Source organism: Plectrocnemia conspersa, unplaced genomic scaffold (assembly GCF_051122295.1).
Source record: "Plectrocnemia conspersa isolate PC_06_02 unplaced genomic scaffold, ASM5112229v1 ptg000008l, whole genome shotgun sequence".
NCBI lineage: Eukaryota > Metazoa > Arthropoda > Insecta > Trichoptera > Polycentropodidae > Plectrocnemia > Plectrocnemia conspersa.
In genome coordinates, this window is record NW_028277172.1 from 26,742,365 (window position 1) to 26,755,591 (window position 13,227).

The 13,227-nt window shown below is 34.6% G+C and overlaps 2 protein-coding genes across 3 annotated transcripts; one reads left to right on the forward strand and one right to left on the reverse strand.

The window, feature by feature from the left end:
* The first annotated feature begins 172 nt into the window (after positions 1–172).
* On the forward strand, positions 173–3,665 carry LOC148233590 (lanC-like protein 2). The gene is made up of 8 exons (XM_088190056.1): positions 173–331; positions 405–587; positions 656–813; positions 870–1,011; positions 1,075–1,221; positions 2,905–3,087; positions 3,154–3,300; positions 3,364–3,665. Exons 1-8 carry the CDS (start codon positions 248–250, stop codon positions 3,544–3,546), a joined length of 1,227 nt encoding a protein of 408 aa, XP_088046182.1. The 5' UTR covers positions 173–247; the 3' UTR covers positions 3,547–3,665.
* A 1,399-nt stretch (positions 3,666–5,064) lies between these two features.
* Positions 5,065–12,546, reverse strand: Rhau (ATP-dependent RNA helicase Rhau). 2 transcript variants are annotated; one of them, XM_088190890.1, is made up of 11 exons: positions 12,300–12,546; positions 11,833–12,228; positions 11,596–11,765; positions 9,171–9,333; positions 8,365–9,098; positions 8,072–8,302; positions 7,824–8,002; positions 7,425–7,752; positions 5,707–5,903; positions 5,468–5,645; positions 5,065–5,400 (listed from the first exon to the last, which is right to left on the reverse strand). In XM_088190890.1, the coding sequence occupies exons 1-11, from the start codon at positions 12,492–12,494 to the stop codon at positions 5,226–5,228; spliced, it is 2,946 nt and encodes a 981-aa protein (XP_088047016.1). In that variant the 5' UTR covers positions 12,495–12,546; the 3' UTR covers positions 5,065–5,225. The 2 variants fall into 2 exon arrangements, with proteins under 2 accessions (XP_088047016.1, XP_088047017.1); XM_088190891.1 differs by lacking the exons at positions 5,065–5,400; positions 5,468–5,645 and adding an exon at positions 5,963–6,090 and having other exon boundaries at positions 5,815–5,903.
* Positions 12,547–13,227: the final 681 nt, after the last annotated feature.

A 13,227-nucleotide genomic window follows, 5' to 3' on the forward strand; every position in this document is an offset into this window, starting at 1 on the left:
ACAAGAAGAGAATGTCTCCACCTTCATCAGAGTTGGAAGACTTGAGAAAGAAAGTTAGAAGAGAACTATGATTATAACCGGTGAACGTTCTGTTTATATAAAGTTTAAAAAATGGGACAGTGAACGGGGAAATAGGATAAGGTAAAAGTGTACGCTTTTTTGGCTATGGCCGAATATTTTGGCGTTACTACCGAACGTCGATCGACTGGCCGGTGTTGTGCCGGTGTTGTGCCGGTGACGTTCGAAGATGGGTTCCCGACATTTCGCCAACAAATTCAGAAACTATAACGAATCCATAGCCAAAAACTACCTCGACGATTCGCTAAGCGGTGTTAGAAATATGAATAGAAAATTGATTAATAACATACATTTGAATGAGTATTTTTTCAATTTTGAATCGACAGCTATCCGAGACTTTCTCGAACAAAATAATCGCATACGAATCCGCTAAATTTGGAAAACTCACGACCGATTACGCGGGCGAGATATTTTCCAGCAGTTGCGTTTTCACCGGATCGGCTGGAATAGCTTATTTGTTTTATCTCAACAGCAAAGTTGACTCAAATAAGAACATCAGCTCTCTGCTCGTGAGTCAGTCGAATTGGAATCGAATAAGCAACGACGTCGACGACAATAATCGGACGGTTCGTTTCAGGAAGCCGTCAAATATGTTCAGATAAAGAATAGCCGAAATCCTCGCGTCACTTTTCTGTGCGGAGAAGCCGGACCTCTAGCTTTGGGATTAGCGATCGGAGATCGTCTCGGAAGCAATCGACCGCCGCAGTTGCAGGAACCTGCAGCTCTAGCCCAAAGGTAATTTTGTATTTAAACTATCCGGCGGATTTAAATATAAAATAGTGGATATTCAGACTAGAATCTCTGTGGGCCGTCGCACAGTTGAGCACCACCCCGGACGAGTTGCTCTATGGACGAACCGGCTATTTATACTCGCTATTATTCGTCAACAAAGAGACTGGAAACAAATACATATCGCCTCTGTTGATAACGCAGGTATTCACTCCATTTTTAGCTAATGCTTTTAGTATAGATTAAATAAATAATTGCATATTTCAGGTAATAGAAGCGATTTTAGCGTCAGGTCATCAGTTAGCCAGTCAGCCGGGAATGGATTGGGAAACCCCGTTGTTGTTCGAGTGGCACGAGTCCTTTTATTTAGGAGCGGCTCACGGAACGGTCGGAATCATTTATATGCTGTTACAAGTGAGTTGCTAAAGTCAATATTGTAAGATGAAATTTCTCTTCTTCATTGCTGGATGTATCAATTTTTCATTTCGGTAAATCACATTTTTGCCACGTATCTTTACTCCTTACCTTACGATAAAGGTAATATATTTTTTTAATATCTTAATCCGATCTTGTGTAGTGGCTTTCGTTTGCTGGGAAACTTAAATAGTAATTTTATCCTTGCCGGTTTTCCCAGATGATCATTCAGAGCCCGAGATAATCGTCCAGCAGAAATGTCGAAAGTATCTAAAAATAATTCTTACAAACGGCAACTTTTGAATTTAGTCTTTGTTCATGGTCTGTACATTTTAAAAATAAATTTTCTTTCTTCATATTCAAAGAGATCCAAACATTTTTTTGAGCAGAAGCAATTCTTATTTTTAAATCTTTAGCTTTAACAATTTTGCTTTTTTTTTTGTAGTGTATTCTTTGCCGTTATTTATCTTCAACTTTCTGGCATTTTGTGTATAGTTATGTTCATTTCTTGTTTTCTTTCTTTTTTTCATTTTCATTTCATAAAAAATGCTTACAAAGAAATCCTCGCGAGATTCATCTGAAGACGACAACTGTCTTACTCGTTTCCATTTTTTTGGCATGTTATTTAAATTTAGCGGTGGTCGTATGTCTATAAATCACATAAAAAATAAGTTTTATAATATAAACACGCGATTCACTATCTGATGACATAATGGAAAATCGAATTCAGGTTTACAAGTACAACTGAGGTAAAAACAACGATACAAGCGCTGCGTCACAGAAGCTGACACGCGGCAAACTGACTTAGTCTACTATCAAAATAAACATTAGCGGAATACCGTTGAACATTGTAACAATACGCTGCATATAACACTTGAAATTTTTCACAATCTTAAATTTTGCATATTAATTTAAAACAGTGTGATAATTAATTAACTCATTTTTTTCATTTAAAAAGTGTTTTGTGAGTGATCGATTTGTGACCAATTGTAATGCCTCTAAAACATCTCGATAACGATAATGATAGTGAACTGCCTACATGCGAATGACAGATCGACCATCTTCAGCGTAACAACAATAACACTATTGCAAACTGAAAAAATGATTTTGCCCATCTGTCTTCTTACCATTCTTACCATTTAATGTAAATCACGACCAATTAATATTAATTCTGACCCGAAAAATAATAGTCGAATTTTATTAAAAATTGGTACCGAAAAAAAATGTTTTTTTTACAAATTAAATAAGCAAATAAAATAGCTATAATTTTTGAAAGATTGCGTTTTTTTTAATAAATAAATTAAAGCAAAAATTATTTTTTTTTCACTGGAAAGATAATATTAGATCAAAAATTGCTTAACTCTAATGCAAATGGCTTTTTTCTTTACAGTATTACAAAATTACTTCATGTTTAGTAAAATAAATATATAAATGAGCAATAGATAGTAATCTATTTAGATTTGTATTTTTAAGTAATTCCAATAATAATTTATAGTCATATTCTATCTACTATCATAATATTTAAGTTAATATTAAAGCTCGTATCATCTATGTACATACCAAAGTCACAATGAGATCATATATAATAAATATAAGATTAATTATATTTAGCTTTGTCTCTATGAATCGTAAATAATTATTTCACTCCTTACTTATTAAACTTGAAAATTATTTCTTATTCAGGCTAGAGAATACCTCAAACGGGAACAGTTCGAAGAATACATCCAACCGACTTTAGAATGGCTCTTGTCTTTATGTTACGAAGGCGGCAATTTGCCCTCGTCCATAGGAAGCAGCTCGGATCGACTCGTTCAGTGGTGTCACGGAGCGCCCGGATTTGTCCAACTGTGCTGCTTAGCTTATCAAGTATAAAGCGGACTATATCGTCTAATGATAATTCATACTTATACTAAAGATAATGGAATTTTATAGATAATGGAAGACAAGAAGTATTTGGACGCCGCCCTGAAATGTGGAGAAGTCGTTTGGGTTCGAGGACTATGCACTAAAGGATACAGCATTTGTCACGGGGTAGCCGGAAACGCTTACACGTTCCTTCAACTTTATCAAATTACAAAAGTATGGATTGATTTATTTTGTGTTTTGTTTGTTCGTATGATATGATATCGACGGTTGTTTCAGGATCCTGTGCATCTCTATAGAGCGTGTTGTTTCGCCGATTATTGCATGGAAGAAAAATCTGGCACCGAACAACACAAACCTGACGCTCCAGCGTCTTTGTTCGAAGGGCTAGCCGGAAGGTTGTTTTTGATGGCGGATATAAAGAATCCTAAGACGGCTAAATTTCCAGGATATACTTTATAATCGCGTTATTATATCATCGGTAGTTCTAGAAGTTTACTTCTTAAACTGTTATTAAAGTTTTAATTTTTATCTTATGAAACTATGTATATAAATATATTTTACAATATAATAATCTCAAGTAATATGTAGTTTTAATTATTAAAGTATTAGAATCAAAATTGGTTTCTGAGAATATGCATCAGTTATTTGGCTGTCTGAAACGAGTTGGTAACAAAATACAGATTACTGTCTGATTATTTCCGCTGGAAGTATATAAAAGCGCAAATTAGTGTTTTTGTATGAATCAATCGAATTATAAATTCAATGTAATTCTGTTTATCTAGTCAGAAACCATGCACTTTTAAATTTTATAATTATTTAAAATAAAAGATAATTTTATTGGTTGAATATAATTGAATGTGTAGGGAACAGCATAAATAAGTTAATGACATCAAAATATATATATATACAGTCGACCCCCCATATAGCGTAGAGATTGGGACTTCGTTATAGGAATACTACGCTATAGGGGACTAGAAACCCATACAAAATTTGAGGTTAGGTTCTTTCAACTGTATTTTGTGAATTTAACGAAATCAGCAAATCAAACTTTTTTCAATTTTGTATGTATCAAATAACCGTGTATTTCGTTTGTAAACAAAAGCATGTGCCCTATGTTCTTATTGCGACAAGCGCGCAAAGAATGTTCTTGATTTTGCGAGTGCCAGGGGAGTCAAACGCAACAGTATTTTAAATGCGTAAGCCTACAATGAATAAATAATAAAAAATAAATATAAATAATCAAACATTTTCTGCAGTATGTTTTATCTTAGGATATTAAAAAAAATTATAATAAGAAAAACAATTATGGTAGAAAAAGTTAAACATCTTAAATCGTGTAATTATGCATTTAATTACTGTCAGTGTCATTTAATATCATGTTCCATCGAGACCTTTTTAATACCTTAATTTCATCATCACTTTCATTAAATTATTATATTTACAAGGGTTTTGCATTTAAATTTTGAAATAAAAAATTAGCTAAGTTTGGAAAGATTACATATTATGTTAAATGCACTAAAATTTGAATGTTGAATATAATGTGTCATATATCATATATTTAGATATATTTTATGATTCATTAATACTTTCTTAGATTTGTAATAGACATGAATTACATAATTGAATACTATTATTATAAAAAATTAGAATGGTTGAAAACCCCTGAAAAGTGTATACATAATGCATTAAAAAACTTATACATTGATTTTATTGATCATAACTTTTCCATAGCCATATAAAAACAAATATTTTTTTACTTTGTTGCGATGAAAATCCCTGGAATTTCATAGTGCGGCGGTATTTCGCCTGTCACAGAATACGTCTAGCGAAGTCAAGGGACAAACAGTTACTACTAAGCTATATAGGGGTGTTTACAGTATATTACATACTTTTTGTTGATTTTTCAACAGATACAATACTAGAAATGGTTAAACTCTATTAGATGGTTTTGGATTAGAAAGAAGTTGCTAATAAATCTTGTAAGATTTTTGAGTATATTTATTAATTATTTTGATAATTCACATCAATATTGAATATTGTAGTTATTATAAATATGTATCAATTAATTTTAAATAAATAAATAACCTAATAAAAATATAAAAGGTACATAAAAATAATCACAATTTAAAATATCACATTTAATTGGAGTCCTCGGTTTTGAAAGTGGAAAGCATATCTTCGCTTTTGAAAGTGGAAGGCATATCTTCACTTTTGAAAGTGGAAGGCGTATCTTCGCTTTTGAAACTGGAAGGCATATCTTCACATTTGAAAGTGGTCGGATTATCTTCGGCTGTAATCAGTTCTATGATGGCCCTAAAAATATGTATAAACAATTGAGCCATTTTTCACAGCAGATAATTAACAAATAAAAATTATATACGTCAACAAACGCCCTTCGGACGAATCCCAATCTACAGGTCCGGGATTCTGCAGTTTATTCTGCAGCAGCGAATCCAGCTCGCCCCTCAGTCGACCCAGCAAGTGAGCCGTGCTAGGGCTGGTAACCCATTTTCCGCTTCCGCTCTCCACGAACACAGTAGAGTGAGATTCAGGGTTGGCTGCAATGTATGAAATGTTAAAACCGTCAGCATGATTTACGATATGATGAGAATAACTTACGACTTATGACATAAGTGTCTCCGAAGAACAGGAGCGGAAGAGCGTGCGCTGGCGAAGTTCCATGCAAGTATACTTTGGTCGATTCTTGTTTTAGTAAATAGACGAGCCGAGGAGCAGGGGGCGCATTTCTCGCGTTGACGCTACCGGGGTGCAGCTGCACGTGTCTCACATCTTCGGTAGAAAGTATTGTGCGACCTCTGATTAAAAATAAATAAATGAGATAAATATTAAACGTTAATGCTCACATCGCTCGCACCGCATCTAGAATGTTGGCAGCTCATATAATTGTTTTAATCTTCCTCCGTCCAATAAGTTTTCTTCATAATTGAAACGTCATGCATTAAAGCCGTTACAGCATAAATCGTATTGCCGCGTTTGGACGGTCTTAAAAAATAATTAAAAAAAAAAATTTTTCGAATAAAAATAAAAACGATTTAAATATTCAATCGGTGCAATCTATTTAATTTAAAAAAAAATCGTAATTCAAATATAATAATTAATTTTTCATAAGAAAAAAACAAAATGGCGTATGGTAGAATTTCTCATTTGTTTTTACACGTGCATCGTTGAATTTGACTGGTTATAAAGATTCGGAGTGCAAATTAACTTGGTATGTTTTAACTATTATAGTGTAAAAGTGGCTCAACCGTCATAAGGAAATTATGGCGATCCCAAGACGACCGTCCGGGACGCAGCATACGCAAAAGTGAAGTCCCGCTGAGCCGTGCACCGAACTAAGCGGCGTTGTACAACTACACTGTACCTCCGACACCGCAAGCAACGTGCGGAGTGAGGAAAAAAGCTCACAATACAATCCGACTCCGGACTTCCGACTCAGCAACTCACTGGACTACACTCGCCACTCGACTTGACTACTCGAATTCTACACCTCGCCTCCTGTCTGAGCAACCATCTCCAGGACACGCGCTCGAGGATTAATATCGACGACTGTCGATGGATCCCAGTCAACTGTACAAATGTCCTACTACAAATCGTCAACCGGACCAGCCGATATCTACGAATATAGAAGCGTAACCGCGACCGCTTCAAATTGTTCAAGTTTCATATTCCACCATGAAACAGAGACAGCTCAGAGACTGAAAAGTGAGTTTATAATTTTTAATACGTTTAATTGATCACCTTAAGCTGTATACGATAGTTAATATCGCATTATTGAAAATTATTCGAGTTGTATAGAATTTGCATTTTTCTTCGATATAATTTTTCTCAGACTAGCTAAAATGTGAAATATATGTTAGTAAATTTACAATATGGTTTCTAAAACACGATACCTACAAAAAATACTAGGACGCGTCGTATGTGAGAATTACCCTTTCTAATAAAATTTCCATTATTATTAAAAGGAATGTTTATAGCAGGGGTGGGTGCCAACCCGCGGCCCGCGAGATTCGTCACACTTTTACAAAATATATTTATTTTATAATGGCCAAAGTAGTGAAAACCAACGTATTAAAAAAATACATTATTTGTGCATCCATATATTTAAAAATTAACTGTCGAAATTATGAGAAAAAATTAACTTTGATTTTAAATAATATTCTTGCGAATATATGACAGATATTACCTGTTTTATTCATGAGTTTACAGTTATGAGTTCGCAGAATAATTATATTATTTTTTTAGGGGCATGCATTTTTCTGGCAAAATTCAAGGGTGGGGGCAAATTCCAAATTACATCCTGCCCCGAAAATACTTACTTATAGGTTGCGACGTTTGGATATAATCCAGCTACGATTAAGGCTTTCACCAGACTGTAGTTATCCGAATTCATATTGCAGTCGGGCTCGTCGGGATCCGGAGTGTTAAGAAATTGGGCGTTGTTCAGCAGAGAAGCGAACTGCATTCGCATGTCCTTCAACATCTCAAGCGTCCTCCAGCTCAGGAAGTTATCGTGGCAGAATTCGCGCGCTTCCCTGTTGCTGTACATCTTCTCCCAGATCATCTGAGCTTCGCAAGCCGCAATCTGATCTGAGCCGAGACCTTTAGATAGAATCAGACGCCTTTGCTCCACTAGTTCTTCCTTACCTAAAGTACGATTAGATTTTGATTTAAAATTTACAATGGATCATGCAACTTATATTCTTATTAATATTTACCAATCGGCATTACGAAAGGATCTCGGAAAGCGATTGTAGCCGCTATGGCCGTAGCCGGAGCGGTCGCCGACATCAGAGCGGCTAACAATAGCATTCTAGCGGCACCGGGAGCCACCGGTAATCTCGCTACGTGTACTCCTAAAGGTGTCAACTTCGAATCGTCATCCAAGATCCTCATTCTTAAATCATTTTATAGTTTAAATAGATAGATTATAATTATTAAAATTTAAAATTAACTTTTCGCATACCTATGTAGTAGTTTCACGGCGTTGGTTATGGATTCAGATTGAGGCGGATCTAACAGTTTCTTTAAAAATTCCGGAGCCGGTCCGAGACGTAATAGAAGTACGGATAAAATCGGTTCGTGAAGAGGAGCTCTCAATAGTTCGGGAGCCGGTCGAGCGTCGAATTGCATTTGACGCGCTTTGGTGTAGAGACGCCAGCATTCACCGGACTGAACACGACCAGCGCGTCCTCGTCTTGATTGAATAAAAAAAATTGTAAATAATAAACAAACATGTTAGGATTGAATAATTTATACCTTTGGTGAGCGTTAGCTTCAGAGATCCACTGTGGCTTCAAAGTGGTCATATCCCTATCGGCCTGATAATCCGTCAGCTTCATCCTACCGCAATCGATCACGTAAACTACGTCATCGATCGTAATAGAAGTCTCCGCTATGTTAGTAGCCACGATGATCTTTCGGACGCCAGGCGGAGGTTTTCTGAATATTGCCTGCTGATCCAGTGAATTCAGCTTCGAATGCAACGGCAGCAAAATATGCTCAGGCATCTGAAACTCTTGAACCGCCTGAATGACTTTGGCGATGTCGGCGTAGCCGGGCATGAAAACGAGGATGGCTCCATTGGGGGCTCTGCAGAGGGAGTGAATCAAAGCGGCCACTAGCTCGTGGCACAACATTTCGCTCTCCGGCTCTCTCAACATATCTAAGAACCTATCGCTGTACTTTCCGGTGTATCGCAAGCCTTCGATGTACGGTTTGATCATTCGAGTGAAATCATGCTTCTTTTGCTCGGCCTCGAAACGCTTGACTTGATTGCGGCCCCCGTATTTGTTGAATTCTTCCGATCTATTCTTAGCAAACCCTCTGAAGTTGGTCAATTGTAAAGCGTCTTCTAAATAAAATTCTTTGACTGGAAACATCAATCCGGGAATGTGTATCCGAGGACAGCCGTCGAAGTATTGAGAGAAGCGATCGGCGTCTAACGTGGCGCTCATCAGAATCAACTTGAGGTTTTTGCGTTTCGATATGATCTGAAAATATAATTGTATTTTAGTAAAAAATGAAATTGTTTCAATTGTAGAATTAGGTAGAAATTAAATCACCATTTTTAGTACGCCCATGGTGATATCGCAGATAGAATCGCGTTCGTGAACTTCGTCTATGATTACGTGCGAAATCTTTAGCAGTCCCGGGTCACTTTGGAGGCGTTGTAGCAGAACTCCGTTCGTAACAACTTCGATACTTCCATAATTACGGGGAGCTTTGCTAAAAAGTCATATAAAATATATCAATAAAACTGATATAAAAAACCGTGAGATCATGAAAACGGCAATTCAAAACAAGTTGATGCAGAAACATTCTTAATTGACATTTTTTTTATTTATTAAAATCTCACTGTGCTTTGAAAATTTTGTTTTGTGATTGACATTTTAAACATATTTGAAGCTGAGTTTGAGTTCTATGTTATAATTTAGTATGAAAATCACTATTGCACTAACAGCATTTTTACAAGCATATGCAATTTTACATTGGATTGCAATTTTATGTCACTTATTTTATTTATATGTAAAAAATACAATGGTAGCAAAACTGTATATTTTTAATTTAATAAAATAATTGTTTTCAAAAAAACTATACAAGTTAAAATAAAACTAATTTCATATTTGAAATCATCAGTAGTTATTTTTTGGTAATATGTTATGAGTAGTAGTAAATTCGGCTAAATATCCTAGCAAAAAAATATGTTAGAAAGAAATAAATTAAATTTGTTACAGTGAAGTTATGTTTTTTTTACTGGCGTTTCAGTGCAATAATATTCGAATACATTTTCACCAGTAGATATATATTTGTACTAGTGAAAATATAATTTAATTGACAGGGGCTAGGTAAATTATACACTGCTTCTAATCTGTCGTTGAAACTCAATTTGACAGTTGCGATAAGCTAATTTTCATTCGAAACCTAAACGAATTAACTAAATACAAATTGACCTAATAAAAGTTTCATCAGGTCAAGTTGGATCTGGTTAATTCGTTTCGCTTAGGTTTGGGTTTGAACAGAAAATGGACGTTTTGCAGATGTGAAATTAAGTTTAAACTATAAAATAAAGCCATAGTTTTAGCGACATGTCACCTGTTAAGACTTAAGTGTACAGTTTTATTGATAAATAATTGTTTGATACATTAAACTGGCCTAGTTGGTGATATTATATTTATAATAGTGAAAATATAACTCCACTGTAACGTCATCGACAATATATTGTATTAAAAAAATACTAAAAACATAAACTTTTCTCTTCCACTATATAATTATATTATAATTGATAACAAACTAAATAGTCAGTTACATAATTAATTTATGACTAATTATTATCAATAAACAGTCATATAACTCTTTAGCGCAGGGTCACACATAATTGTGTCATTTGCTGTTCGGAACTTTAACTGCTAGTTTTAACCTTGGACAATATAATAGCTTAAGAAATATAATCTTTAGTGGTAGTAAAATTTGTTCATGTTATCTCGAATATTATTGCAATTCAATCGATTCATCTATCTATATCTATATGTGTTATTAATTATTATGTATCACTACTTCTTTACATAGGATGACGCCTTGTATTGCATTAGAATCGCACAAATGCAAAAAGTGATATGATTACACGATTTTATTTATTTTAGTTAAATAATGCTGAGTAAAGCGTTAAAGTTCGAGAGTAGGAAAGAGCGAAGCCAGGGCCGGCCCGAGGAAATTCAGCGCTCCGGGCAAGAATTAAAATTTGTGACCCCTCCCGTTTTCATTGACACAAAATAATTTGAAAAAAATAGATTATATATATATATAAACAATGCAAATCTCTCCTCCTATCAAATTTTGATACAATTTTAGGAATTTCGCAATGAAATTAAAATGTTTTTAGAAATGAAAGGAAAGTCAGTAAAACAACTTTATTACATATATAACACAGCACTTAAATGATATAAATAATTGCTTATAAAATAATGCTTAAAATATTTAAGAGCTATTATTTAAATTAAAAACCCGATTTAATTTTTTTTCACACTGATATATTTTTGTGCGCCATTTCGAAATTTTCTAATATGTGGGGAGTGCCTATTTATTCCATAAGTTATTTAAATAAATTAGCGTTTTTAACCTTAAATTATACAAAAAAAAAAATACATATTACAAGGCTCAAAGGTTCACGGTACCTTGATGACGTTTTATAAGTGTAATCGGGTGTTTAAAGACTTGTCGAGATTAACAGATGAGCATTTAAAATCGGCACTGAAGACAACATTATCCAAACGATATTTATAAAATAATTTTAATTAAAATGTAAATTTATTTAGGATAAATTGGAATATTAGGCAAAACATTTTGTAAAATGTAAAAATGATTTAAAAATAATATAAGAGTTGTATGTTATTTTGCTAACTCCGTTCTCTCATCTTAAGCATTACTATATTGAGTTGTATACACAATTTGAACACGGATATTGGTAATTTGATGAAAAAAGATGAATACCTCTCCAATCGAATAGTGTAACCGACACTCACGCCTAAATTTTCAGCCCTTTCAGCCGCTATTCTTTGAGCTACGCTACTGGCTGCTATGCGACGCGGTTGCGTTATGATAATATTAATTTGGGCCCCCTTTTTATTGGCGCAAGCTTCTTCCAGTATCAATTGACCGACCTATAATCAGGCTTGCGTTAATTTATTATAAAAACTATTACTATATAGTATAAGCAGCAATACGAACCTGAGTCGTTTTACCGCATCCAGTTTCACCGCTTATAACCACCACTTGATTGTCGTTCACTGCTTTCAATATATCGAAGCGCTTTTCGTACGTCGGCAGCCGCCATCTGAAGGTCAGCATTTCGTTATATTGAACGTCTTGCAACTTGTCTATGTAATCGTCGTGCAAAAATTCGTTCAATTGCTTTATGTTGGGGACATCTTTGTGGAATTGCAACGCAGTATTCAGCTTTTCGCAGAAAGAAACGTTAACGATATCCCAATACTCTCTCTTGAACGTGTTTCTGTACGGACCGGGTTCGGGTTCATAATCGGCAAAATCGTCGTTTTTGTTATCGAGCGAATTCAGCATCGCCGTTATCTTGTTTTTAAGCGGTTCCGGAAGCTGCAGCTCGGGCTTTAATTAGATATCATCAAATAAATGCATGTTTAACTGATCGAATTTCGCCCAGAGGTCAAAACACTTACCACCGCTTTCGTTCTGTGTATTTGCAAATCTCTGTAGAAGAGGCCTATTTCTTTGCCCTTCAAGTGGGGCGGAGCTCTAATTCGGGGAACATTGGGGTCCCTTTGCTTCCTCTGGCCTCCTCTGCCTCCTCTGCCTCCTCTGCCTCCTCTGCCTCGAAAATTGCGATCTCCGCCGCGACGTCTTTCGGACGACATTTTAGCGCCGACAACTCGATTGACATTACTCTAAACAGACATTTTAATGACCATGATTTTTATTATAACATCTTCATTATAAAACTGTGAGCTGAAAAATTATCATATCACTGTTTATTCCGTTAAAGCTGAAACAATAACATTAAATTATAATAAATTATTATTATAATTTTAGTTGCTTTGTAAGATGATTTCAATATATTATTAAATTAATAAATTTTCGTGAATATCTTACTCCCCCCTCTGTCACAAGACTTAGTTGAGCCAGAGCCTGTATGTTTCACATGGTCACAATTTTACTGACGCCTAATAAAAAACAACAAAATAATCTGAGTACTGCTCGCATGTTTCACCATGTTTATTGATTAGCAAAATTAAAGCATTCGAATATTCCGGTAGTTATTATATCGATATTTTAATTATATTGTTATCCCTTTAAATGTTTTTAATATTTTTATTCAGTATGTTTTGTAGATTTTTAAATTGTTTTTTATTACATTACAATTAAATTACAACTATACCTAATTGCCATATTTAGTATTTTTAAACGTTGTAAAGTCGGCTTATATGATAAATGTCCAACTAAGTTTATACTATAATATATTAATATTGAAAAATATCTAAGGATTTAAAAGTCAGAACATTTTCTTTGAAAATATCCATGTTTTTTTAAAATATAATTAACAAGCAATTATTTACCTGAATATTTATCAATATTTTCTGTTCCACACAA